Genomic DNA, 25,546 nt, shown 5'->3' with positions numbered 1-25,546 from the left:
ACATAAAAGTAATTGGTTGGGATACATTATTCTGCCTAAAACTTCATGAGCTGGTAAAGAAGAAGAAAAAAAATAATGGAAACACACACATTGAAGTGAAACTGTGTGAACCAATATTGGGACAGATAGATTTCTGTATAACTTATTTTGTCATGATAATATAAAATAGAAAAGAAAGAAAAAAAAATAATCTCATTTCTTTTGCTTCTATGTTGCATCAGACATCCTTGTTCATTACAATCCTAATTTTCCCCAAAAATCTGTTTTAGTATTACTTATAACTAATTTTATACTACTATCCTCCCCTTAAAAAGAAATTACAACGATCACAAAATTTAATTTCTCAGATAAAAGCGTACTTCGTTAATAATCTAATGGATAAGTGTTGTTTAGAGCATCCTCATCCGTGCTCTTGCCAACGAGCACGAATGTGGGCCCGAACCCACTTTTACTCTCTGCTCTTAGGCAAGAGCACAACACCCACATCCGTGCTCTTCCGCAAGGACAAGCTCAAGGGTCCCACCATTCTGTTATTCAATTTAAATAAAAACATTTCCATAAAATTAAAATGCATTAAAAATATCCGGAATACTATTACAAATTACAAAAAAATTAAAAATTACATAATTAAAATCCTAAAAATTAAAAAGTACATAATTAAAATCCTAAAAATTAAAAATTACATAATTAAATTCATAAAATTAAAAAAACCCACTACTCATGGCTGAATTTCACCCAAATGTTTTGATTAGGTCTTCTTGTAGCTCAATGTGTGCTCGGGTATCGCGCAATGAGATGGGTGAAATCCATTTGAGAGAGTTTGAGTGAGAGAGGAAGATGTAGATAAGTCGTATGAAAAAATATTAACGAGAGATGAATGTAAGATGATTTGATGTGAATAATGGATGATGAATGTGTGTATTTATAAATGATTTTGGGAATAAAAAAATAAAAATATATATCAAAAAACCGTAAAAAACGGCCATATTTTTTGGAATCTGAAAATATTTTTTAAAAATTTTTGGTATTACTTTCAATTTAAAAAAAATGAATTTACAACGGAAATGCCGTTGGCCAATTAGGAGCCGCCACGTCAGCTGCTCGTCCGTGCTCTTAGCTAAGAGCAGCGCCGCGTCAGCGGCGACGCGCCGCTGACATACACGGACGGACGACCCGCTGCTCATCGTGGGGATGCTCTTAGACCATCCACAACGCGTCTCGCGCCGGGCTCGCGTCTCGTCTCGGAGAGACGAGACCCCCGCGAGACGCATTGCAGCGCCCATCTCGTCTCCAGCTCGCGCCCGTCTCGTCGCGTAGCTCGTCTCGGCGAGACACGAGACGAGATGTCTCGCCACGCGCCAGGGACACGTGGCACGTCCCCATGCGTGCGTGACGCCCACTCGCTGGCCCGCGAGTGGGCGTCGTCACTGATGACGCAATAATCCATTTTTTTAAAAAAATCGATTTTTAATAAAAATTTTTTTTTTTCAAACGGTAATATTACCGTTAAATATTTATTTTCATTTTTTAAATTTTTAATTTTACTCTATAAATAATTCTATTCCATACTCATTTCAAACACAAACACACATCTATTCCTCTCAAATCCTCTCTATCACTCCAATTTCCATCTTCAATCAACTCAAACAAATGGATCCTTTTGAGCAAATGCGCCAATTAATGGAACAATCACTCGAAGAAGATCGACGACGAGAGGCGGAGGAAGCCGCACCACCCCCACGACGCTCCCGGAAGTACATCAATCGGAACCGGGAGGAAGCCGCCGCACGGTTAGTACGTGACTACTTTTGCGATAACCCGATTTGGGGAGATACCTATTTGTTTAAGTTGTAATATTGTTTTAATTTTAATAAAGTGTGTTTGTTTAAATTGAATTGGGTTTTAAAAAAAATTATAAATTAAATTGAATGAATAGTAATTAAGAGACGGTATAGAGACGGAGCGTTGCAGGTTCCGTCTCTTAGTTAAGAGATGGAGGAAAAAAGGACAGTGGGGCCCTCAAATAGTGCTCAAATAGTAGTTAAGAGACGGTTTAAGAGACGGTATAGAGACAGCGTTGTGGATGACCTTAGCGCATATAATTTCTGCCAAATCCATCTTTCCATTAAAGAAGTAAGAAAATTGTCACAAAATCCGCTAAAAATAAAAAAATCTATAATTCAGTTCGATATTTCCTAAAAAGGGCAAAAGGGTCTAAAAAATTGGTACCAACCAAGATTCTTTACAGTTGAAAAACCCAATCAAATTTTGCATATTTCTGCAATCGAGAATGAAGAATGAAGGAATGGAGAAAATGAAATTCGCGGAGGAATTAGTGAGAGAATTTCTCGTGTTTAGAGGATTCACCAACACTCTGCAATCCTTCGAGAAAGAGCTAGCGACTGATATCGGCAAAGGATTTCAAGTCGACAAGATTTTAGACCTAATTTTCTCCGTCTACATCCCCAAGTTCGAGGCTGCGAAGTTGATCGAGCTGCTGAGCTTTTTCAGAAACTGCTTTTCATATTCTGATCCCAATCTGATCGATGTTATTTCGAAATTGCACCAGTCGATTCTGCGCTATTACGTCGTTTATGCCTTGAAATGTGGAAGGAAAGACGCAGTGTTGGAGCTTTTCAGAGATTTTGGGAATGAATTGATGCGGGGAGATGAAAGCTGGACTTCCTGGTTCGGTGAGTACGGCCTTTTGATGAATTTCCTGCCTTGTTATGGCTCTGATCTTGCTCGTTTTGATCGTTGCAGCTGTTCCGTATTTCCAGAATCCGCATTTGGAACCGCAGTTTCGCGTTTACTTCTCCGACGAGTGGTTCCGCACGTTGCACCTTTCTGTTAGGAATTTCTTGAGCGAGATGCTCAATGGTACTCATATCCTTAATGAAGATTGAATGCAGCTTGTAGCTCATGACTTTAAGTAATGCAGCTTTTCAATGTGAAAATGCTTTGTTGAACTGACTTTTCTAACTTGAGAAATTGAGATGATTTTCAGTTTGCTAGAGTTAACAATGAAATATGTGGAGATATGTAAGCACCAAGCACAAGTTTGCAACTTTGCATATGATTTAAGTTGGTTTAATGTAAATAATTGTCTATAGGTTGTAATGTACACAATAAATTTTCCAGTTATTGCAATATAAGGGTTCAAGTAAAAGATGTGTATATACATTCAAGTTATTTGTTATGTGTTTTTCTTTGTTGCCTTTTGTCATTTGTTTGCGAAGCAAATTATTTGAATTGTTAATGTCTGCAACTAATGACTTTCCAGAAGATAATATATGAGTTTTTCTTAGCTTATCCACGTACCCCTGCCTTATTAAAGATCGGTTCTGAAAGAGATACTGTGAACCGTCTCAAACAAGAGATAAAGCAACTTTCTCTCAAGTTATCTCAAGCTCAAACTCTGTTGGAAGAAACTGAGGCCCAAATATGTCTTTTTAGGAGGTTAGCTTAATTACTATTGCCCCAAAATTCTGTATATGTTGGGTAAAAGGAGAACATACTGTATATGTACTACAGAGTGAAAGTTTCTAATTTGTTTTGTTTTATTTATTTCAGCTCTGAAGCAGCTAGCGTTGCACCTAGTATGACTTATGAAACTCATGTGAGTCCTTGATCACAAACCACAGAAAGAGGCCATTTTCTTAACGTATAGAATACTTATATTGTGGAATTATTGTTTCTCAGTCTAGTTTTAATGACCATGCTGATGACAATAGAAGTAATGATGTTGGCCAAGGTTTCAAAGAAAACTCTGTTGCAGGTCAGTGGCTGTTGTCTGGGTTTCTTACGTAACAGACAAAGCAAACTTTATGGTTTTTCTACTTCTTTGGTCATGTGGGAGGAGATATAGCATATACACAATACTATATGCATGTTATAAACAAACCATAAATTTATCTAACAACTATTTGGAATGGGCTATAGAACTTTACACGGTGTGCCATCATAGATCTTAACCTGGATGCTGATCAAAAATGTATTTTTCCATCGCAGGCAGTAGTTCTGATTTGCATAATGAAGAAGATTTTCCTGAAGTGAAAACAGTGTTTGAGGTTAATTCTTTTGACAGAAATTACTAATAGTTTTATTGATAGATTTCTGTATCTTCAAATTGATGGTCCTCATATACATGTTCTGTAGGATACATTCCTTGGCCACACAAGTCCAATCAATTGTAGCCGTTTTTCTGCTTCTGGCGATAATATTGCAAGTGCTTCTGTGGATGGCACAGTCAGGTATGTTTTGTCAACTTACTGCACTCCTAAAGGAAGGTATACAGATCTCCTATGAAACCAATTATATGAATAATTCAGGTGTATAAAAAAAAGTGCAGAGAACTGCCACTGGTAGAGGGCTTTGTTCTCAAACAAGAGGAAGGAATATGGTAGTAAAATACAATTTAATTTAATAGATTTATTAAAATTTCCCTGAGATTATTTGCAATGGTCTCGGTGATCATTTGACCTATTCAAATACGGAGTATATTTTAAGCTTTCGATTTATGCCTTGAGTCTCTTGACATACTTGCTGGCCTATCCTTTTTCATGTTGATGTGGTTAAGGAAGCTTTATATTTAGGCCTTGAATCTGTTAACTCACTTGTTGGCCTATCCTTTTTCATGTTACTTTGCTAAAGGATATGGACCTATGATTCGTCAGCACCAACATCAAGAAACGCAACCATCTACTGTGGAGCTGAGATCATGTCTCTTGAGTGGGATTGCAAATCTGATCGTTTGGTATGTTGCTCAATGTTATATTTAGATAGAAGTTTCTTTTGGTGTAGTCTTGTGAAATATTTACCAAGTAATGAAGACTGGGCATCTGATTTGATTGTAATGTCTATTTCACTAAAGCTACTCATAGGCACTTCTGATGGAGGCATAAAAGCATGGAATGTAGATGCTAAGCGGGTTGTTTGTGACCTAAACACTTCAGAAGCATATCCGAGGTGCACTTCTCTGCCCTTTGTATATACATCTATAACCCATGTCAATTATCTTTGTTTCTTTTGCTAGTCACCGGTCCTGATCATTATCATACTTCAGCATTTTGGACCTGAAATGCAGTCCCGTGGAGCCTATTTTTGTTTCTGCGGCAGCATCAGGGAGGTACTTTTGAACTTGCCATACCATTCTCTTTTGCCACGCAAACATGCAATTCTCTTTCTGGGAGATGATAGTTTTTGTCTCTACCATTATAACATAGAAAGAACCAAAAAAATCGTAAATTGTAGCATCCAATATCCTTTGCAGGCAAGGTTCTGGTTCTTCTGATAGCTTGGGGTTTGCCTCATTGACTGTATGGAACATGAGGACATGGAAGGCTATGGTATGTGATTGTTTCTCATGAAGGGTGCATGTGAATCAAGAGACAGTAATGCTCGTAAACAAAGAATCTTAAATCCTCACTTCTTTCAACTTTTCTTGAAGACAGTCCTTCCTCTAGGAAAAGATCCACCTGCAATAACCTCATTGAGCTTCAATCACAATGGAAAGCTTTTAGCAGCTGCTGCCACAGATGGCTTGATTCATATGTTTGGTATCCTTACTTCAGATTTTCTAATGAATATCTATTTCTTAGTCTTACGTATATTATTATACCAAGTTTATACATGTAAGAGAATGCCCACCTTAACTGAGAGAAGATATGTCTTCTTACCAACAAGTTACTGGATGGCCTGCACATGATTGCGGAATTAGTTCAATTCTTTTTGGGCCCGACGAGACCAGTATCTTTAGCTTGGGAACTGATGGAAATGCAAGTCCCTCGATTTTGACTTTGCAGCTAAAATGAACAGAAATTGTATTACAATACTATGTATGAGGAATCTAACCTGAAAATTTCTGCACACAGATATTTGAGTGGAGTTTGCACAATCAAGGCAAAGTACTATGGTCAAGAAATTGCAGCAGGTATAAAGCTGTTAAGTGCTATCATTTGTATTCTGTCTATTGATTTAGCATCACACAACTAGAAAACCTTAATCTCTGTTCTTGGTTCTGATTTTCAAATCATTACTATGATATAGGTTTTGCAATCTTGAAAATTCTTCCCAGTGGAGACATCAAATGGCGTTAGATTCCGAGGGGAGGAGACTTCTGGTGACATGTAGTTCAGAAAGAGCACCGATATACCAGGTAAGCAGCATATACCTCTCCAGTCTCCACTCTCCTAACTTTGTTTGGTGCTCTGCCACTTGACATTAGCTACTGGTTTTGCTGATGCATATGCAACATGTTATTCATTGTGGGCAGGTTCGTGGTCGAATGAGTGGCATGAGAAGTCTTGCTCATAAGGGATCGATCACAACAGTAGATTGGCATCCACACTTGCCCATCTTCTTGACTGGGTCATCTGATCACGCTGTCAGGGTCTCATCAATATCATCATAGTACTTTATTTCTTTTTTTTTGTTTGATACTTGGCAATACACAGTATAGACATATTAATAATATTAATTTATTGTATTATTATTTTTATGAATATTGATAAGAAAATTTGTGTAACAATCCATAATGTGACTACATAGTTTTATTTGCACAGTAGTAGATAAGACCATCTCCAACAGTACTGCAAAACCTAAAATGCAGTAGAATAATACCTCCAACAATACTGCAAAACCAATCATATTATAGGTTTTTGAAGAAAAAATACCTATTTTTAGGTTTGCACTAAAAGTATATCAAAAACACTTTTCATAGCTTGAGTTATTGCATTCACGTCCAAATCTATTCATATTTATCAAAATAGAAGAAGAGAAATTAAAATACAGCGAAAAAAAAACTTACAGGGAGAAGAAGAAGTTATAAATTAACCTAATCTAATCTTATTAATATTTGATTTAGTTATTAAATAGTGGGCTGGCCCATATTAGTATTATATTATTCAATATAATTGGAAAAATATCTACTACTCCCTCCGTCCCACATAATTTGACTCAGTTTTCTATTTTGGGGCATCCCACATAATTTGACTCATTTCATTTTTACCATTTTTGGTAGTGGACCCCACATTCCACTAACTCATTCCTACTCACATTTAATTATAAAACTAATATATAAAAGTAGCACCCACATTCCACTAACTTTTTTCAACTCATTTTTCATTACATTTCTTAAAACCCGTGCCCGATCAAAGTGTCCCAAATTATGTGGGACGGAGGGAATATTATTTACTAAGAATGAGCCGTCACTTTATTCCACCACAAAACCCAATTTTATTATATAGATCAATTTTATTTAAATTTTCTAAATTTTATAATTTATTATTCAATGAATAATAGATTGCGTATTCAGTTGTATTACTCCCTCCGTCCCACTTAAGATGACACATTTTTCTTTTTAATTTGTCCCAACTAAGATGTCATATTTCTTTTTTTAGAAACTTTCTTTTTCCAATTAATACATCCAACCACTTTTTTCCACCCCTATTAAAATATTCATCTTTCTTTATCTCTCTATTTTAATACTTCCACTCACCTTTTCTCTCTTCAATTAAACACATTAACCAATAACTCCTAAAATCCCGTGCCGGCTAAGGATTGTGTCATCTTAGCCGAGACGGAGGGAGTAATTAATAAATCTTATATTATATTATTTAATTTAATTTAAGATATTGACAAAGTGTCATGGAGGTATAATTGACAAAGTGTCATTGAGATATTGACAATACTATTTACTTACACCAATTACTCCGTCCTTAATTTACAAACCAAAAAGAAATGTTGCAAGTAGAATGAGATAGATGGAGTACGATTATTTATAATTCATAATTAGGAGTACAATTATTTTATATAAAAACGAATTGATATATTGATAAATTAATTACTTAATGGTCAATATCCAAAAATTTAACTATAAAACAAATTATTATATTTAGTGACTTTGTTGAAATAAACAAACAAACTTGATATAGTAAACATATTGAGATATTTAGAGTTGAAATATTAGATTTTATAGTAACAATATCTAGAATTTTATAGAGAAAAAGTTAGATATATAAAACAAACCTAGAAAATTCTATAAAATTGAAATAAGACCTATAAAAATGTGTTGTATACATTTGAATAAATATATATAGGTGGAAAAATGTCAAAAAAAAAACTAGTAACAAAATATTAAAATATTAATTTGTTAATCTGTGAAAGATTAGTTATAGATATCTATGACATATTAAAATGAAAAGTGAAATCTATGTACTCATCTCGGCATTCCTCACACCTTTGAGCTCGTAAATTGAAAGCTTCCTCATGACAACTGTTGTCACTTCCTCATGACAATTGTTGTCACTGGCCCACTGCTTTTGTTGTTGTCGCGTTGAAGAGGGATGTTAATTTCAAACATATGTTGGCATTCTTGAGACAGTTGTTTGCATCTGTCGGCATGCTTGAGAGGGATGATCATTTCAAGCTGAATTCGGCTCTTCTTCACCACCATCATGGATGGATTTATTTAGCTGGTATAAATTTTTAGCAAGAAGCCCCTAGCAATTTATATTACCAGAACAATTAAGGTTAAAGCACAAAATCATTTGATTGTGATTGTTTGAACGTTGTATTACAACAATAAATTGTTCAATTTCCAGATATTGCATGAACTTTGATTTCAAATGAAACCTTTTTGTTTGTTTTATGCAATCATGTGACTCTGAGTTTTGTATGAATTTTTAGCATCATGCAAAATACTACTAGCTTGGTTCGCGTGATCACATGAAACATTGGTTTTGAATGAACCTTTCATTTTGACTTATGAACTTACATGTATTATTGTGCACAAAATCACTCAATTTGTGCAACCGCGTGAACCTCTGAATTTTTGCATGAACATGAACATTTAAACATTTCGTTAGGCATAGAAAATCCATTTACACAATATGCTGGAATTTATATTTTTTAAAGTAATTATGTTTGTAAATCAACGAATATTTTATAATTTTTCTTTGAACTAGGTTTAAATACATATATGAAGTTTTGTTTGTCATATTTTTCTCGTTAAAGGAATAGTCATAAAAATCATAAACTTTCTTAAGAATCCAGTATTTTTCACTAACTTTAAAAGTGATGGAAAATACTATGAACTTGGACAATGTGTCAATATCCCTTAAAATAATTTTCCAGCCCATTTTTAATAAATGTGGCTCGCCGGATGTCCTATGTTTAACCCCCAGAAAGTGAACAAAATGCACCATTTTTAAAATAAGAAAACATCATCGTTTTGAAGAAAAAAAATACCCTAATAAATGACGATTTTAAAAATGATTGTAAAATGTAAATTTTTATTTTATAAACGGTGCATTTTGTTCATGATTTTTATGGCTATTTTCTCTTAAAATAACATACTTGAGATTTAATTAATTTTAAAAATAATATTTATACAAAATCTATCATGTTATTCATTTTGTAAATAAGATTAACCGAAATTACACATTACTCGGTTTACTCCGGCCCGGCCAGGCCCTTCCACCACACCTCTCTGACAAGTTGAAGAATTTTTGAGCGTTCCTATTTTTATTCAACAGAATACCACGAGAAGAATTTTGCGTCACAAAATGATGGTTTTATAATTGTTACAAAACTAGCTGGGAAAAGGGAGAAGCAAGAATAAAAAAGATAAACGCAGAATGACATCCATTTAAACTAGGACCCAATATCAAAACATGAAGACAAAAATAGTTACACCAAATATGTTCATAACTTGAATATATATCTACTGGCAGTCTAACTAAAACGTAAAACCAAAGCTATCTAACTAGGACGACGCTTGACCTCAGTATATACACTAGTGATAATCTTTAACCACCATAATCATAATCATAATCATAATCATACCCATTACCGCCTAAATTCAAACATGATATACTTGCACATACTTTAATATAATCCATACCTACCAGCCAAATCAGATGCAGATGATTCCCAGATTCCCTAATCAGCCACTGCTTTCTTTAATCCTATCCGCCGTTGCAGCGATTGTGCGTCCACCAAGCATTGCCATCAGGCCACCTCCATGGACCCTGCCTTCCGGAAGAGACATCTGATCCCAGCAAATATTTCCAACTGCAAATGGCAGAGATGCCTGGACGTGCCCAAAACCTATTGACGGTGCTCCAGTGCTTCCATGATAGGAAATTCCAGCTCCAGGTGCAAAAACGCCATTCATCTGTGTAGATGTACTAAAACCCTGCGTTGCCGAACCCAATGCAAAGTCACCATGGGTTTTTTCTTCTTGCACTTGTGCACTATGGGCAACACAGAGGCCAGACTTTCCCCTTGCAAACTTATCACATGGAACAGCGCCGTGACTGCCGAGACCTGAGCCCAGGTGTCCCCAAGAGCATCTTTTTCCTCCACCGTGTGCCTTGCAAAAATCTGTACTTCCCTGTGCACTCTTCGGGCATCCTTCAAACTTGCACCTTTTACCACCACCATGCCTGACGCAATGATTTGTGCGTCCCCTCGCACTTTTGGTACATTCAGGCACTGCACACCTCTTACCCCCGCCATGGTTAACGCAAAATAGAGTACCCCCGTGAACACTCTTGCTGCATCCTTCTGATGTGCATCGTTTCCCACCACCATGGCCTTTACAAAACGGAGTGCTCCCTTCAGCCCCTTTCGTGCATCCCAAATACGTGCACCTTCTGCCACCGCCATGAGCTTTGCAGAACACTGTGCTTCCCTGAGCACCCTTTGTACATTCGGCGTATTGACAGCGCCGCCCACCCCCATGAGATATGCAGAGGCCAGCAATGCCCTCGGCACTTTTAGCGCAATTTTCTATTTTGCATCTTTTCCCACCTCCATGACGGATGCACAGACCAGACCTGCCTCTTGATGCCCGAGTGCAATCGTCATGACTGCACCGCCTACCACCACCATGGCGTATGCAATGGTCAGTACGACCTTCTGCACTTTTAGTACACCCAAGATGCTGGCAACGCCGACCACCACCATGTGCCTTGCAGAAAACAGTCTTACCTTCAGCTCCCTTCTGGCAGCCAGCTTTCTGGCACCTCCGGCCACCTCCGTGGGCAATACACAGACCAGAAGCACCTCTGGCTCCCCTGGCACAATCTTCAAACAGGCATGTTTTTACACTAGTTTTCCGTTGTTTTACTGGAGTAGAAATGGTTCCAATAGAACTTGGGGGGGTCATTGGAGACGGAGAGATATTCAGGTCCACAGTAGTAGGGTTGTTACAGCCATGGCCTTGGTCATAAGGAATAGTAATCTCTTGCTGACATTTCACGGGAGGAACAAAAGGATTGTTTTTCCATCGAGCAGATGTTGATCCTTCATCTCTTGGCTGTTCAACTGTCGGGGCTAAAACTAGCGACTCATAGTAATTCTGACAAGGGATGAATTCTTGGGTCACGGAGGTTACATCAGATTCAGCAGTTTCAGTGGACAGACTTAATTGCAGATCAATAACGGGACTCCGCATCTTCACTGCATTTAACTTCCCACCAGAGACCTTCTTTAGATCCGATATCATGTTAGCTCCCACATTCAGGTTCATACTTAAACCAAGATCCAGAGAAGACTCCTCTTCTGCCTCCTTTCCCGAGCATATCGTAGTGCAGGAACTGGATGGAAGTCCCAACTCAAGAACCAATGAAGATCCATCTTTGAATTTAATAGGCTGATTGCTGGAACTATATTTTCTCTTGCTTCCCTTGGAAACAAAAGATCCTAATGCCCCAGGTGAATGAAAGCCCAGGTCACATATAACGCTGTCCACAACTTTGCCCTGATCGTTTGATGCAGAGGCGAAAGTGATATTATTGCCAAGGGTTCCATCCATGCAATAAAATTGTAATTTTATCCAACCCAAGTAAAAGAAAATTTATATGAACAAGAAATGAATGATAAGAATAGAATTTTGGATATCTGAGGTACACGGTAGAAAAGGGCATGAAAGACTCTAATGGCTAGAAATTGCGACAAAGCTTCTGATGAAGCAGCCCCCACTAACAAAGCCAGATGTGTCCTTGCGATCCATTTTAGGAGCTAAGGAAGCTGATTGAGCACTTCAAAAGTTGCGACAAAATATTAGATGCATTCACATCTGCGACTGAAAGAAACTTAGAACTGACATCCTGTTTCAAACAAACAAGGCAAATTCGTTATCACTTCACAGTTTCTAGAGATATAAACTAGGAAAGCTTGAGAAATGAACTAATCCTATATAACCACGAACAGAGGGCTTTCCGGAAAACATACGATTGTTAAAATAAAATGAAATGCATAATTGATCAATTAATATACCTAGAGGAGTGTTTTCCTAGCTTGTGGATTACGTGTAATTTTCTATATCAGAGGATTACGTGTAAAAAAACATTACGACTAGTTTACTATATCTCATAAGAAATGGTATCTACTTATATTTGTATCACTGAAAGACGGCCATCTATGCGACTCAATACAACTATTGGTACATGTAAGTATGTTCAAGGCAACACAAAAGAGGCTGGAATAAGCATTGGTTGTGAAAACATGCACATGTAGATTTCTGCAAGTCTTTATAAGAGAACAAATTAACTCTACAACCTACAGCTTAAACAGAATGAGGGGGAGGGATCTAACTTCATTACTTTCAATTATGTTTCCTGCTATGGAAGGGAAATTCTCTTTTTTTCATACAGAGGATCTCCTGTTTCAACTAGAGAGATTAAAAGGGGCAAAATCATGATTATACATATACATACGCAGAAAAACATCCATAATTCAACAAAACCACCTCTTTCATATAAGAGGCATTTGCTTTCCAATCTATATAGGAAAAAAGGAGCAGATATTAAATAATCAGTTTCAGAAGGTCTTTCTCCCCTATCATTCAATAATTCCGGAATACGCAATCTCTCCTCTAAACAACGACACCAACTCTCAATCACTAACCGAGTAACAGAAAATCGAAATCAAATTCAAACAACGGTATAATGAAGCATAAAATTCACAGCAGAAATGAGGAATTACCGAAGAAAATTGGACAGAATTGGAGCGGCGATTTGCAGGGGTGCAGGAGAGTAGGGTTTATGGAGATGGCAGCGAAATCTGAGAGCAATTGAGAAGAGACAAAAACGATAGAAGCAAATTAGTAGTGAAGGAGCTGGAAATTAATAGTGGAACAGGATGCGCATGTTAAGAGATAAGCGCACGTTAGGTGGGGCATCTTCGATCCTCCGCGGGCATCCTCACGTTAAATCCAATGTTCCACCGGGAAAAACGATGATGTCATCACTCATGAAGTCAGAAATATGTAAAAAATTTAATGAGTAAATGACAAAATTGGTCCTGAACATATGCTCATTTTATCATTTTGGTCCTAAACATTATCTTTTGAATTTTTTGGTCCTGGACATTTCAAATCGGATCACAATTGGTCCCCCGTCAACAATTCCGTTAATATTTAACGGTCAACGATTTTAATCACAATTTTGACCAACTTAAACAATTTTTAATTATTTAATCATCAAAATTATTTTTTAAATAAAATCATAAATTATTTATTAGAAATAATTAAATAATTTTTAAATTATTAAATTATTTATTCCAACTTAAACAATTTTTAAATAACAAAATTATTTATGATTTTATTTAAAAAAATAATTTTGATGATTAAATAATTAAAAATTATTTAAGTTGGTCAAAATTGTGTTTATCATAAAAAAATCATAAATTATTTATTACAACTTAAACAAATTTTAAATAATTAAATTATTTATGATTTTATTTAAAAATAATAATTTTGATGATTAAATAATTAAAAATTGTTTAAGTTGGTAAAAATTGTGTTTATCATCAAAAAATCATAAATTATTTATTACAACTTAAACAATTTTTAAATAATCAAATTATTTATGATTTTATTTTAAAAAATATTTTTGATGATTAAATAATTAAAAATTGTTTAAGTTGGTCAAAATTGTGATTAAAATCGTTGACCGTTAAATATTAACGGAATTGTTAACGGAGGACCAATTGTGATCCGATTTGAAATGTCCAGGACCAAAAAATTCAAAAGATAATGTTTAGGACCAAAATGATAAAATGAGCATATGTCCAGGACCAATTTTGGTCTTTACTCAAATTTAATTCTAAACTAAAACATATTCAAAAGAGTTACTAAACACTAGAATAGGAGTAATATAAGTGTCTTGAATATTTTGTTAATTATGAGCATTTAAGGTATTTAAAATTATGATAATTTAATCATATAATCACTACTTGCCACCCTGCGTTGTTAAATCAAAATTGATCATAATGGTTCAATCATATTTTAAGGACGAAAGGATTTTGTTTGTTCAAATATAAGTCAAATGGTATATATGCACCTAATTGAATAAAAATGTGCCAGTGTAATCATTTTAATTAGCATTGAAAAAATATAGAGGTGGTATAATACTCCCTCCGCCCCATAAAAATATGAATATTTGGAAGGGCACAAGAGTTAATGCACAATTAATAAATTAAGAGATATATAGAGAGAAAAAGTAATTATAATATTGCAGCAAGATCTGCCCCTCCGTTGCCAACCGCGCTACGCCCCTGCGGGTAAAAGTAATTATAATATTGTTAGTAGAGAATGAGACCCGCCTTATTAGGGAAAATGAAGTTACCAAAAATAGATGGGGATAATTTTATGAGACATCTCTAAAGGAAAATATCCTTAGTTTAATGGGATGGAGAGAGTATAATTTATCGAAATGGTCATACGACTCACAACAAATACTTTATTAAAAGATTGTCGATATGAGTAAATATCATTTTGTTAAATTATCAAATTTTATGATATACTGGATTTCAGTACGACGTCGGAGTAATATTATATCAAAATCTTGTTTCATACTGTATGCATATTCGGTATGGTACAAAAATATTATATGTCGACAATATACACTGATCTCATGGTATGCTAAAAAAGTACTCCCTCCGTTCCATAGTAGATGTCACACTTGAGAGATGACAAAAGATTTTAAGAGATGTTATTTTGTGTATTAAGTGGTGAGAAAAAATATAATTTTATAATTGATGTGAGAATGAACTTTTTCCAAAAGAGGAAATGTGACATCTTTTATGGGACAAACTAAAAAGAAAAGTGTGACATCTACTATGAGACGGGGGGAGTAACATATTACGAGATTTTTGGTATACCACAATATACAAAATTACATATTATTTTCGTTATCTAATACGGTGGTATATCATATCGAAAATCACGATATTAAGAGACTTATTGGTATGACGGAATGGAATGGAGATGAGAATGGAATGATGTATTCCTTAGAAAACACCGGAAATACAAAGGGAATAAAATTATTATTCCTTGATTGATTCCATTCATATGCGTGGTAACTACAAATAACATAGGAATGAAATGGAATGAAATATAAATAATTAATAGGTTGATTCTTCCAAAAAAATATTTATTTAAAATATGTTATTGTATTTCAATTTGTCTAACTAAGTATTAGTTTAATTATTTTATCATGTGTGTATGTGTATGAGGTGTTGTATGTGTACGTGTGGTGTTGTGTGTGTTTTTTTCAATTATTAAAAATTTTAAAATTTAAATATAATATAAGATAATATGTTATATAATGTTATTTAAATTTAAAATATGAAGAAAGGATAATGAAATGGAGTGATCATTCCTCGGTTAAATGGAATGAAATAATGAATGATTATTTCCACATGAAATGAAAGTGTGGTTCTGATTCCTAATAAAGAAAAATATCTAGCAAGAAAAATAGAATAGAGGTATAAGAGCATCCCCAACGGTGGTGGAATGCTGCTCGTCCGTCCTTGCCAGCCGCTCCGCCGCCGCTGCGCTCTTGCCGCTGGCACGGACGTGCTCTTAGCTAAGAGCACGGCCGTGCCAGCGGCAAGAGCACAAGGCGTCGACGTGGCATGCTCTGATTGGCCCGTTGATTTATCATTTTTTATTATTATTTTTAAAAAAAATCAAAAAAATCTGAAAATTTCAAAATTAATTAAAAAAATATTGTTTCACTTCCTAATAAAATATATCCATTTTTTCACACTTTCATCTATAAATACTCTCATTTCAAACACAAAAAATGACACTATACTAAACAACTCTCTCAATCTCAATTTTTAGGATTTTAATTATGTAATTTTTAATTTTTAGTATTTTAATTATGTAATTTTTAATTTTTAGTATTTTAATTATGTAATTTTTAATTTTTAGGATTTTAATTATGTCTTTTTTATTTTATTTGTAATTTGTATTATTTATTGTGGTTTTTTAATGAATTTTAATATTATGGAAATGTTTTTGTTTAATTGAATTTTAAATTGAATTGTGCTCGTCCTTGCGGAAGAGCACAGCTGTGGGTGTTGTGCTCTTGCCAGAGAGCAGACAGAAAAAGTGGGGCCGGGCCCACAACCGTGCTGCTGGCAAGAGCACGGACGTGGATGCTCTAAATATCATTCCATTTCCTCCTCCATTCCAAGTAGTGAGAGAAAAAGCTAAGGTTGGGGTTTGCTGATTGCACGTGTGATTTTGAAGTTGCACGTGGTAGAAGTGATAGAATGAATGCCTGCACACGTGCAAACACAGCCAAATAAATCTGACATGTAAATGACGTAATTGAGAACGTAATATAATGTGTCACGAATATAATTAAAACTAAATTCTAAATACAGATATTAATAACAGTGAATTGTTCATTCGTGTACTATATATGTATAATGTAGCTGTAGACATGTCTATTTCTATTTTATTTATCTATGGACCGATGTTATATCATCTTCAGACCTAGGCTATCTATCTAATTAATTTAATAAAATAATGAATTTAATCTACTGATAAAACATTGCATTAGCAAACAATTACCACTGTCCTTTGACGAGAGGCATTTTAAATAGGATAAATAAAAGTTGGAAATTATCAATTGTATTTATTTAAAGAAAAGTGCAAATTATTGGTATTTCATAATAGCATAATAATGAGTAAATAATGAGACTACGTACACATGTGTGTTACATCATGTATGAATAATTTCTAAAAATAAAAAGATGCGAATAAAACCGACACAGCTCAGCGATAGTGGAATCCTACAATTAGTTGGACCCAATCACAATATTAAGTTATAGGTTGACAAATATTTTCCACTTACTATTAAATTCCATTATTGGGATTAGAAACTGCGGTTTACCGATTAATTACCAGCTAATCAGCAAAGAAAGAGAAAATCTCAAAATAATACTAGAATATATTTATTGCTGCATGCCTAATTTAATTCCTAATTTCATTACCATTGTTTTACTTTTATTTTTTGTTATGGAGATTAAGAAATAAATGTTTAATAGGTTAAGCTGGAAGAACAAATTAAGAGAGATAAAAAAGAATAAAGTATGAGAGTGTATATTATTTTTTGCTAAAATTAGAAATAAATGTAAGAATGTCCCAAAATAATATAGCACTCTATTATCGCGGGCCGTATGTAGAAAGTAGCTAGTAGTATATAGAATTACATATAATTTGTTATTACTAGTCTCCTTTTTATTTGCAAGTATGTGAATCTCGTTTATATTATTATACCACAATTATAAAATTACTGAATTCGTTGTATAATTTATTTAAATCACACTGGATGTACCCTCAAAAGTTCACTTTTCCCTCAAAAATCAGTTCATGAGAAGTATCAAAAGTTCACTTTTCCCTCAAAAATCAGTTCATGAGAATTGAGAGAGAACCATTGATTAATTTTTGGCAAATATAGAGAGAATATTACAAATAATATTCTCCTCCACATTCCAATATATATTCTAACTTACTTATAATTATTTTATTCGTTTTGTCGCCTTGTCTACACTTTATTGCGTGGTGGAATATGTGGCAAAAATTAGTTGCTTCTTCAATTAATGAATCTAAAGGTTTGAACTGTTTTGTTAGACACTGAGACTGAAAATTATTCTAATGACCACTAATTAAATTATTGACCAAGAAATAAATTGATGTTGATGATTCTTTGTTTTGGTGCTTCCATTGTGTGTGAAGTTGTACTTGTGTATAAGTGTCATGATTATCTAGGAAATGGAATTCGTGAGATCAGATATAGTAAAGGTTGTTGTTGTCTTATCATCATCTTAGTTCAAAACAAGCAAGTTATAGCAAGTTAAAAAAGATTGTCACTGACTCGTCGATAGTGTCTTTTCCCGATTTCTTTATAGATTATTTGTGTTTATAGTCATCAAAGCTTTTAAACATAAATGCAAATATATCAAGAAATTTTTTTTTCGTGGACAAAGGGCATTGGAAACGATTTTGCATTAAGCTCAGAAAAGTTAAGCTGACATAATAATATAATAAAAAAAATAATTACACATTCAACTCCATATTTCCCGCCCAAAAGGGCAAAACAATAATTTCACCCCACTGACACTTTATATTAGTATAGATAGATTCACTCGAGTCATACCTTGGCTTTTCAGCTAGACGAGGCACATTACAAACTCATAGTTTTTCAATCAACCGTGATTATTTCTACGAGGTTGGCCGGTGTTGGTGCATAAGCGGGAAATCGTGGCCCAAGCCTACAAAATCACTTAGGGCTTATACAGTTTGGCACTTGATAGGTCTGTTTTCGCCAGGACCACCCACCCACAACCGGTGGTGGGACTATGGGAGCTGAGATCATGGTGTCTGCTGATGGACCGAATAAGATTAAGATCAAATTTACAATTAATCACTATTAGTATTAAATACCCCTATGTCCCATTAGAAATTTGCTCATATTTTGAAAAAATAATACTCTCTGTGTTCCTTAAAATTTGGCACCATTTAACTCGACACAAGTTTTAAGAAATGAAGAATAAGTAAAGTAAGAGATAGAATAATGTAGAAGAGAGTCTCATATACATCATTCTCACTTTAACTATTTATTACTACAAACTTTCCCTCAAAGTTATGAGCAAGTGCAACTTGCTTGTACATGTTCTACTACTTGGTTGCATGTCAGGACTAGAACTGATTCATAATCATGGATCAATTAATCATCTCAACTTCTGCAGTTGGATTTACTGTGATTGCACAGCCTGATTATTATGTGACCAATACTCCTTCACTAGCTGACCAAATAATGAATCTTCTCTCTTCATCAGCTTCATTGCTTCATCATACTCCACCAATTTCCCTGTTTTATCATTTAAAAAAATCAGTCATTTACAGAATCATGTCACATACTATGTCTTAAACACGAGACACTCACCATCGCTGATGGCGAGAACCATCGTTGAGTCCATCACCGTGGGTATTCTGTGAGCCACGGTGATCACGGTGCAATCTGCAAACTCTGTCCTTATAGTCTTCTGCAAGATTGTGTCGGTTGCATTGTCAATCGAAGCAGTTGCTTCGTCTAGTACCAGAACCTTGCTTCGTCTCAACAGCGCGCGCCCCAAACAGAATAGCTGACGCTGCCCCATACTCCAGTTCGATCCATCTTCCACAACTGTGATCACATTTTTTTGTCAACTACAACTCAATCCACACATATATATATTCAAGAAATGTAATTGAAGAATTAATTACCAGGTGCATTTAACCCTTCTTCTTTTTCTTGAACAACCTCTTTGAGCTGACACTTCCCTAAAACCTTTAGTTTCAACAAAGAAAACCACTCATTAATAGCACTACACTCAAATCTTCATAGATAATAAAAGACTAATTTCTTGGAATATTTACCTCCCATATTTCCATGTCACTATGCTGGCCTAATGGATCCAAATTGTATCTAACAGTGCCAGTGAAAAGAGTAGGGTCTTGAGGTATGATCCCAAAGTGAGACCTCAGGTCATGAAGCCCGATGCTCGAGATATCAACTCCATCTACAACGATCCTCCCTCCTGCGGGCTCCACCAGACGGAAGAGGGCACTGATGAGGGTAGTTTTCCCACTGCCAGTTCTACCAACAATGCCAATCTTATGTCCTCCCTCGAACGTGCAGCTGATCCCGCGTAAAACAAGTGGTGCATTTGCTCTATATCTGATCTGTTTAAATCAAAATGACTTGTTATGCATGAGTTTGGGATTAAGCCCGAGAGCTGAGAAATAAGGCAAAGAAAGTTACCTTCAGGTCATGAATCTCTACTCTACCCTCACTTGGCCACATGGTCGGGGGTCGACTCTCTTCTACCACCTCCGGTGCCTCACTAGGTATGTGCATATACTGGTCGAGTCGCTCTACAGAAATTATGTAGTTTGACAACATACACTGGCTGTTAATGGAGTACACGAGGGACATATTTAGTGAGAGACCATATGACAGAGCCATTCCAATGAATCCTGCAACGACAAATGAAGGTCGTGTGAGAAACACGAGATGAATGAAAGCCACGGTGTATTTATTAGTACTATCATGCACCAGAGCTGAAAGTTCCGGTAGGAAGTAAAACCATGCAAAGTCCTGCAAAGGCGAGAACTGTTGCACTGATGATTTCCAGCCTCTGAATCAGCCACTCGTTCGCTGAAAAGTAGCTGAAGTAAGGACTGCCATTTGTGTCGATCAGTTCAAGATTCTTGGCAAAGAACCGGTCTTCCTCGTTGAAAGCTCGTATTGTGGTGACTCCAGCTACAGATTCAGCAAGATGGTTAGCTACAAGAGATTTTGTGGTTCCGTTGATCCTCATCAGCTCTTTCGCAGAGCAGTAGTAGTAGCTCTGTGGATACAGAAATTTGTTTCAGAATAATCGTGTAAACATCGACAACACCTACAAAATCGGTATGCATGGAGAATAAAACGAAACAGATACCTGTAGTCGAATGGCCAGAATGATCATTGGTATGGAAACAAACAAAACTTGCCATGTTATAATGGCTAAAACAGCAAGGTTAGCGTAACAATTCGTAGTCGATCCAACCGTGAATATCAAGTTTAAGGGGAGATCAAGATCAACTATACTCAAGTCAGCAGAGACCTGTGCCAAAACAATCACAATCATGTACATAAATTTAGTTATAATGATATCATGTGAAATGATCAGAGATTCAGGTTGGAAATTTACCCGGCTCAGTATTCGTCCCAAAGGCGTAGAGTCACAAAACGCCATTGGTGCACGGAACAAAGATATCAGCAGCTGTGAAAACAATGCTCGTGACGACTGTACGCCCATGACAACGGTAGTTAGATCTCTACCAAGGAGAAACACTGTTGAGACGAACCCGATCAGCAAGTATACGAGGATCAGTCTCAAGCTGTCAAAATTCGGATCATCAACATTTGCTGCCATCCATGAGTTTTGCAGTATCTGACCAACGATAAACCATACATGACAGAGAGCAGCCACGCCAAACGTCAAGAATCCCTTGTTCTGCTTTAGATACAGGAGATACGGCTTGAATCCAGTATCTCCGACCTCCCTCTCTTCTTTTTTTATCAACTGATCAACCCCAACCGCTGGCGCCTTCTGCTCGGCATAACTCCTCCGAATCTCTCTTGAAGAAGCTTCACTTGTTCGGCTCTCAGTCATCTCCGAGAGCCCTTCAGAACCAGCAGTTTCTCTGTGAGCATGGATAAGTTCCTGAAACTCTTTGCTCGATTCCAGCAATTGAGAATATGGAGCCGCACACAAAATCTCACCATCCGACATCAACTGTCAAAGAAAGTGAAAACTTCATGAAAACCGAATTGTCAAATCTCTGCCCAAACTGAATATCTTTGTCCAAAACTCACCAAAACAGAATCAAATGCTGGAAGAAAATCAACTTGATGAGTCACGAGTAAAACTGTCTTCCCGGAGAGGGCGCCCACGATGTATTCCTGTCCATTCGATATGAGCGTGTTACTTAACAGTCGCGAAAGTTACAAGTTCATAAAATAAGTAGATACACTCACATTAAACAGGCTTGCGTCCGTGTGCGCATCAACAGCGCTAAAGGGGTCGTCCAATAGGTATACATCGGCATTCTTGTAGAGAGCTCGGGCGAGCTGGATCCTCTGCTTCTGACCACCACTAAGATTAATACCTCGCTCCCCTATCTCAGTGAGATCACCATAAGGCAGCAGCTCAAGATCCTTCACGAGCGAACATCTCTCCAACGTATCTTGATATCTCTTGCTGTCCATGGCTGACCCGAAAAGAATGTTCTCTCGGATACTCCCTGTCCGTATCCATGCTGATTGTGAGACATAGGCAATGGATCCTTGTACTTGAACCTGAAAACATGAGATCAATGTGTGTTAAAACAGAATTAGTCAAGCCGAAAACAAACATTCATGTTCAGTAACTCACTGTTCCTCGGGTTATTGGAACCTCTCGAAGAACTGCAGCGAGAAGGGTGGACTTGCCAGAGCCCACTTCTCCACAAATAGCAATCTTTTCACCTTGTCTGACTTCCAAGTTGATGTTACGAAGTGTTGGCTTCGACGGATCCTCATCCCACGACAGATCAGCCGATTTGAAACAAACACTGGAAACTTCACCATTTGGTCGAGACTTGGCCCTGACATTTGAAGCTTCCAGCTCAGGTGCTTCGAGAAATTTCACTATCCTGACAAATGCGACATTAGCTTGGATGAACACTGCAAGAACATCAGGAATCGTTCTGATGGGACCCTGAACGAGGCGTAGCGTTGCCACAAAAGTGAAGACATTGCTAGAAGACAACGGAACGCCAAGGACATAGCATGCACCAAAGGTAGCTGCAGAGACTAAAACAGGAGAAGACCAGAAAAGGTAGGAATTGTATGCTTTACTCAGCTGAACAGCCGAAAGGCATTTTTCTTCGATCTTTCTCAGATTCTCTACGACGTGCCTGAAATGAGTCTCCCACGCGTATAACTTCAGCACCTTCATATTCACAAGAGCCTCGCTCATGGCCTTCAACCTCCCATCCTGCGCCACCATGAGCCTCGACTGGAACTTATGCTGCAATTTCGCAAGAGGCATGTTGCACAGAACAGATAGAAGGATAACAACAATAGATGCAAACGTTGCTAGTCCAACAGCATCGAAGAGGATGATGACCGCAAGGCAGAGCTGGAGACACGTGGTCCATATCTGATGGAACCAGAAGGGGAACTCTCCGATTCTGTAAGCATCAATGGTTACATAGCTCATTATCTCACCACTGGAGTGCGTTAGCCGAGCAGCGTTGGATAACTTCAGCTGTTTCTGATAAACGGCTGCAGTAAGTAATGATCTCAGCTTAAGACCGATTAGCCTGGATCTAAAGTTCCACTGTCGTTCCGCTAAAGATTCAGTCGTCTTAGTTAGGAAAAGTGCTGCAACCAGCACGTATTTCTCGTACTCTGATCTAGCATTGCCTTCTGCAACATTGATGAAGGCTTTGAGGAGCACCGGGCCAAGAGAGAGTGCGATCACCTTCAAGCACGTACAACCCCGACACAAGGATCTCTTTCCAGTGGCACATCAGAATAGTCTTCAAGATGGAGGGAGGGGTGGAACGACTAGATTCTTTCTGCTTGTTATACATCTCCGAAAAAAGCAAGTAGCATGACTCTGCGCGGTCATCCTCACGAAGCTTGGGCATATCTTCATCCTCAAGAGTTTTCTCCTTCCCTCTCTTCATCAATGGATTCAGCCACCAAAAGGTAAGCTTGTTCAAAAACCAGCTTCTGCAAACGGTGTCACATGTTCATGAGATGAAATTTTACCGCTGCCATTGGCAACAGCCCCGAGCAACGGATCACTAACACCATTCTCGCCATCATCATCCTCTTGATACCGGTAACCTTTGTACACACACAAGATCAACATACTTGGTCCAACAAATGATAATATGTCTAAAATGATCTCAACTGACATCTCTTTATGAAGAATGGCTGTGAAAACCGATATTCCACATGTGATTGCAGCGAAGAGGAACGCAAGACCGGATAACAACCTCAACGGAGTTCTTGAAAAACGATGCCCCCTGAGGCTAACAACTAACCCCACCAGCAGCCATACTAATCCATGAAACAAGTATAGCATCCACCAATGCAGGGGCAAAACAGAATCCGATTTTCGCAACTTCTCTTCCAAAATCCAGACTCCAACACACAAATAGGCCAATCCCAGAAAACCATTATAAATTGCTGATGCTAGCTGCAAATTTGATCGAAATTTTTTATAAATTTATAGTATAAAGTTTTAAAATATGTTCATATTTTACACATATTATAGTATAAAATCTCGTATTGATAATCTAAATTACTTCAAAAAATTATTTTTAAATATAAGAAAGTATTTAACCCAAAGCCAATCTCTCGGTGTTGTTAAGCTACCAAGGTTAACCCAATTCATAGGAGTATGTGATTTATTCCAGAGCGTGTGTACATTATTTGGATCTCGTATGTACATTGTATTTTATTCCAGAACTAAACCATGTACATTGCAAACAACACTAATCACCTCTTGTAGAAGCTAAGGATAGAAAATCATGTCAAAGTTTGATCATGGTGAAAATCAGAGATGAAAACATATGAAGAACAAGAGAAAAGGAAGAAGAAGAAGCTGCGTTGCTGTATTGATGGAGAGAATCAGAGAACACCAAACTTCATTTATGGACTACATTGTGCCAAGATCGTTTACAATGAAGCATGAAGAGCCTATATATAGCAACTAAACTAACTAGAATCCTAACTAACTAACTCAACGGCTAGCGAGCTGATCTTCGACGTGCATGGAGTTGCATACTCTAATAGAGGGTTTTCCTTTTTGTCAAAATAGAAATGACTCGATTATCTTGGAACCATTCAAAATAAAAAAAGACATAAAAAGACACTCAATTAGTAAGGAACGGCGGAGTACTTTATAACAAGTTTTGTGTTTGTCATATGTAATTGATTTTCAGCTTGGAATTGTTATGTTTGTTATATGTAATTGCTTTTCAACTTGGAATTGTTGTGAAATTCCAACACGCCGCCTTACGGCAGGGCTCCATCCGCCTCCTCCGCCGCTTCTCACCCGGCCTACGGTCAACAGTGCTGCATGCTCTACATAATCCACAAGTTGCTGAAATAATTAAAATACAAGCTTAAAAACCACAAATTAGAGACGCGTGATCCTCATGCGTCTCTCCCTAAGACGCATGACGCTCCTGCTTCGTCTAATAAAATTAAAACAAAAGGTGACGCATGTGCAGGATGCGTCTCTCACTACGATGCATGACGCTTATGCGTCTTTAAAAAAAAACGACGCATCTCACTCATGCGTCTTACCCAAAGACGCATCTCCGTCATGCGTTTCATTAAAGGGAGACGCATGACCCTCATGCGTCTCCCCCAAAGCAGAAACAAAAAAAAAGTATAGTACACTTATGGAATGTTAATTGTAGTCTAGAACAACAAAAGAAATAACCCGTTGATATTGACATGAATCTGCTGTTGAATTCAGGGACCGGCTGCTGATCCCGTGGCAAGCAGATACATAGCAGCCGGCCTCAGCAGGGAGGCTGTACCACTTGCTGTTGCAAATTATGGAGACAATCCTAGTAAAGTTTTAGCTTGAATTTAGTGTGTTTGATCATTCTATGAATGTATAGACCCCTTTTGAGTGATAA

The 25,546-nt window shown here is 36.8% G+C and overlaps 3 protein-coding genes across 3 annotated transcripts; 1 reads left to right on the top strand and 2 right to left on the bottom strand.

Moving 5' to 3' along the window:
• The first annotated feature begins 2,188 nt into the window (after nucleotides 1–2,188).
• On the top strand, nucleotides 2,189–6,541 carry LOC121782565 (WD repeat-containing protein 91 homolog). The gene is made up of 16 exons (XM_042180450.1): nucleotides 2,189–2,693; nucleotides 2,764–2,886; nucleotides 3,318–3,459; nucleotides 3,574–3,619; nucleotides 3,703–3,778; nucleotides 4,012–4,070; nucleotides 4,159–4,253; nucleotides 4,654–4,756; nucleotides 4,874–4,968; nucleotides 5,066–5,128; nucleotides 5,273–5,348; nucleotides 5,450–5,558; nucleotides 5,665–5,777; nucleotides 5,874–5,932; nucleotides 6,049–6,157; nucleotides 6,275–6,541. Exons 1-16 carry the CDS (start codon nucleotides 2,291–2,293, stop codon nucleotides 6,410–6,412), a joined length of 1,809 nt encoding a protein of 602 aa, XP_042036384.1. The 5' UTR covers nucleotides 2,189–2,290; the 3' UTR covers nucleotides 6,413–6,541.
• Nucleotides 6,542–9,619: 3,078 nt separating this feature from the next.
• LOC121782564 (loricrin-like) lies at nucleotides 9,620–13,148 on the bottom strand. Its single transcript, XM_042180449.1, has 2 exons — nucleotides 12,994–13,148; nucleotides 9,620–12,116 (listed from the first exon to the last, which is right to left on the bottom strand). The coding sequence occupies exon 2, from the start codon at nucleotides 11,819–11,821 to the stop codon at nucleotides 9,947–9,949; it is 1,875 nt and encodes a 624-aa protein (XP_042036383.1). The 5' UTR covers nucleotides 11,822–12,116; nucleotides 12,994–13,148; the 3' UTR covers nucleotides 9,620–9,946.
• A 5,808-nt stretch (nucleotides 13,149–18,956) lies between these two features.
• LOC121782563 (ABC transporter C family member 10-like) lies at nucleotides 18,957–24,105 on the bottom strand (the record flags this gene model as incomplete). Its single annotated transcript, XM_042180448.1, is given in 13 exon segments — nucleotides 18,957–19,178; nucleotides 19,254–19,493; nucleotides 19,574–19,637; nucleotides 19,727–20,032; nucleotides 20,112–20,326; nucleotides 20,406–20,700; nucleotides 20,794–20,958; nucleotides 21,046–21,633; nucleotides 21,714–21,800; nucleotides 21,876–22,196; nucleotides 22,273–23,371; nucleotides 23,373–23,607; nucleotides 23,610–24,105. Coding segments are annotated over 13 exon segments (4,227 nt in total), but the record flags the coding sequence as incomplete, so codon positions are not given.
• Nucleotides 24,106–25,546: the final 1,441 nt, after the last annotated feature.

This window comes from Salvia splendens, chromosome 20, assembly GCF_004379255.2.
Source record: "Salvia splendens isolate huo1 chromosome 20, SspV2, whole genome shotgun sequence".
Lineage (NCBI taxonomy): Eukaryota > Viridiplantae > Streptophyta > Magnoliopsida > Lamiales > Lamiaceae > Salvia > Salvia splendens.
Note: the sequence above shows the minus strand (reverse complement) of the source record. Positions and strands in the feature narration are given on the sequence as shown.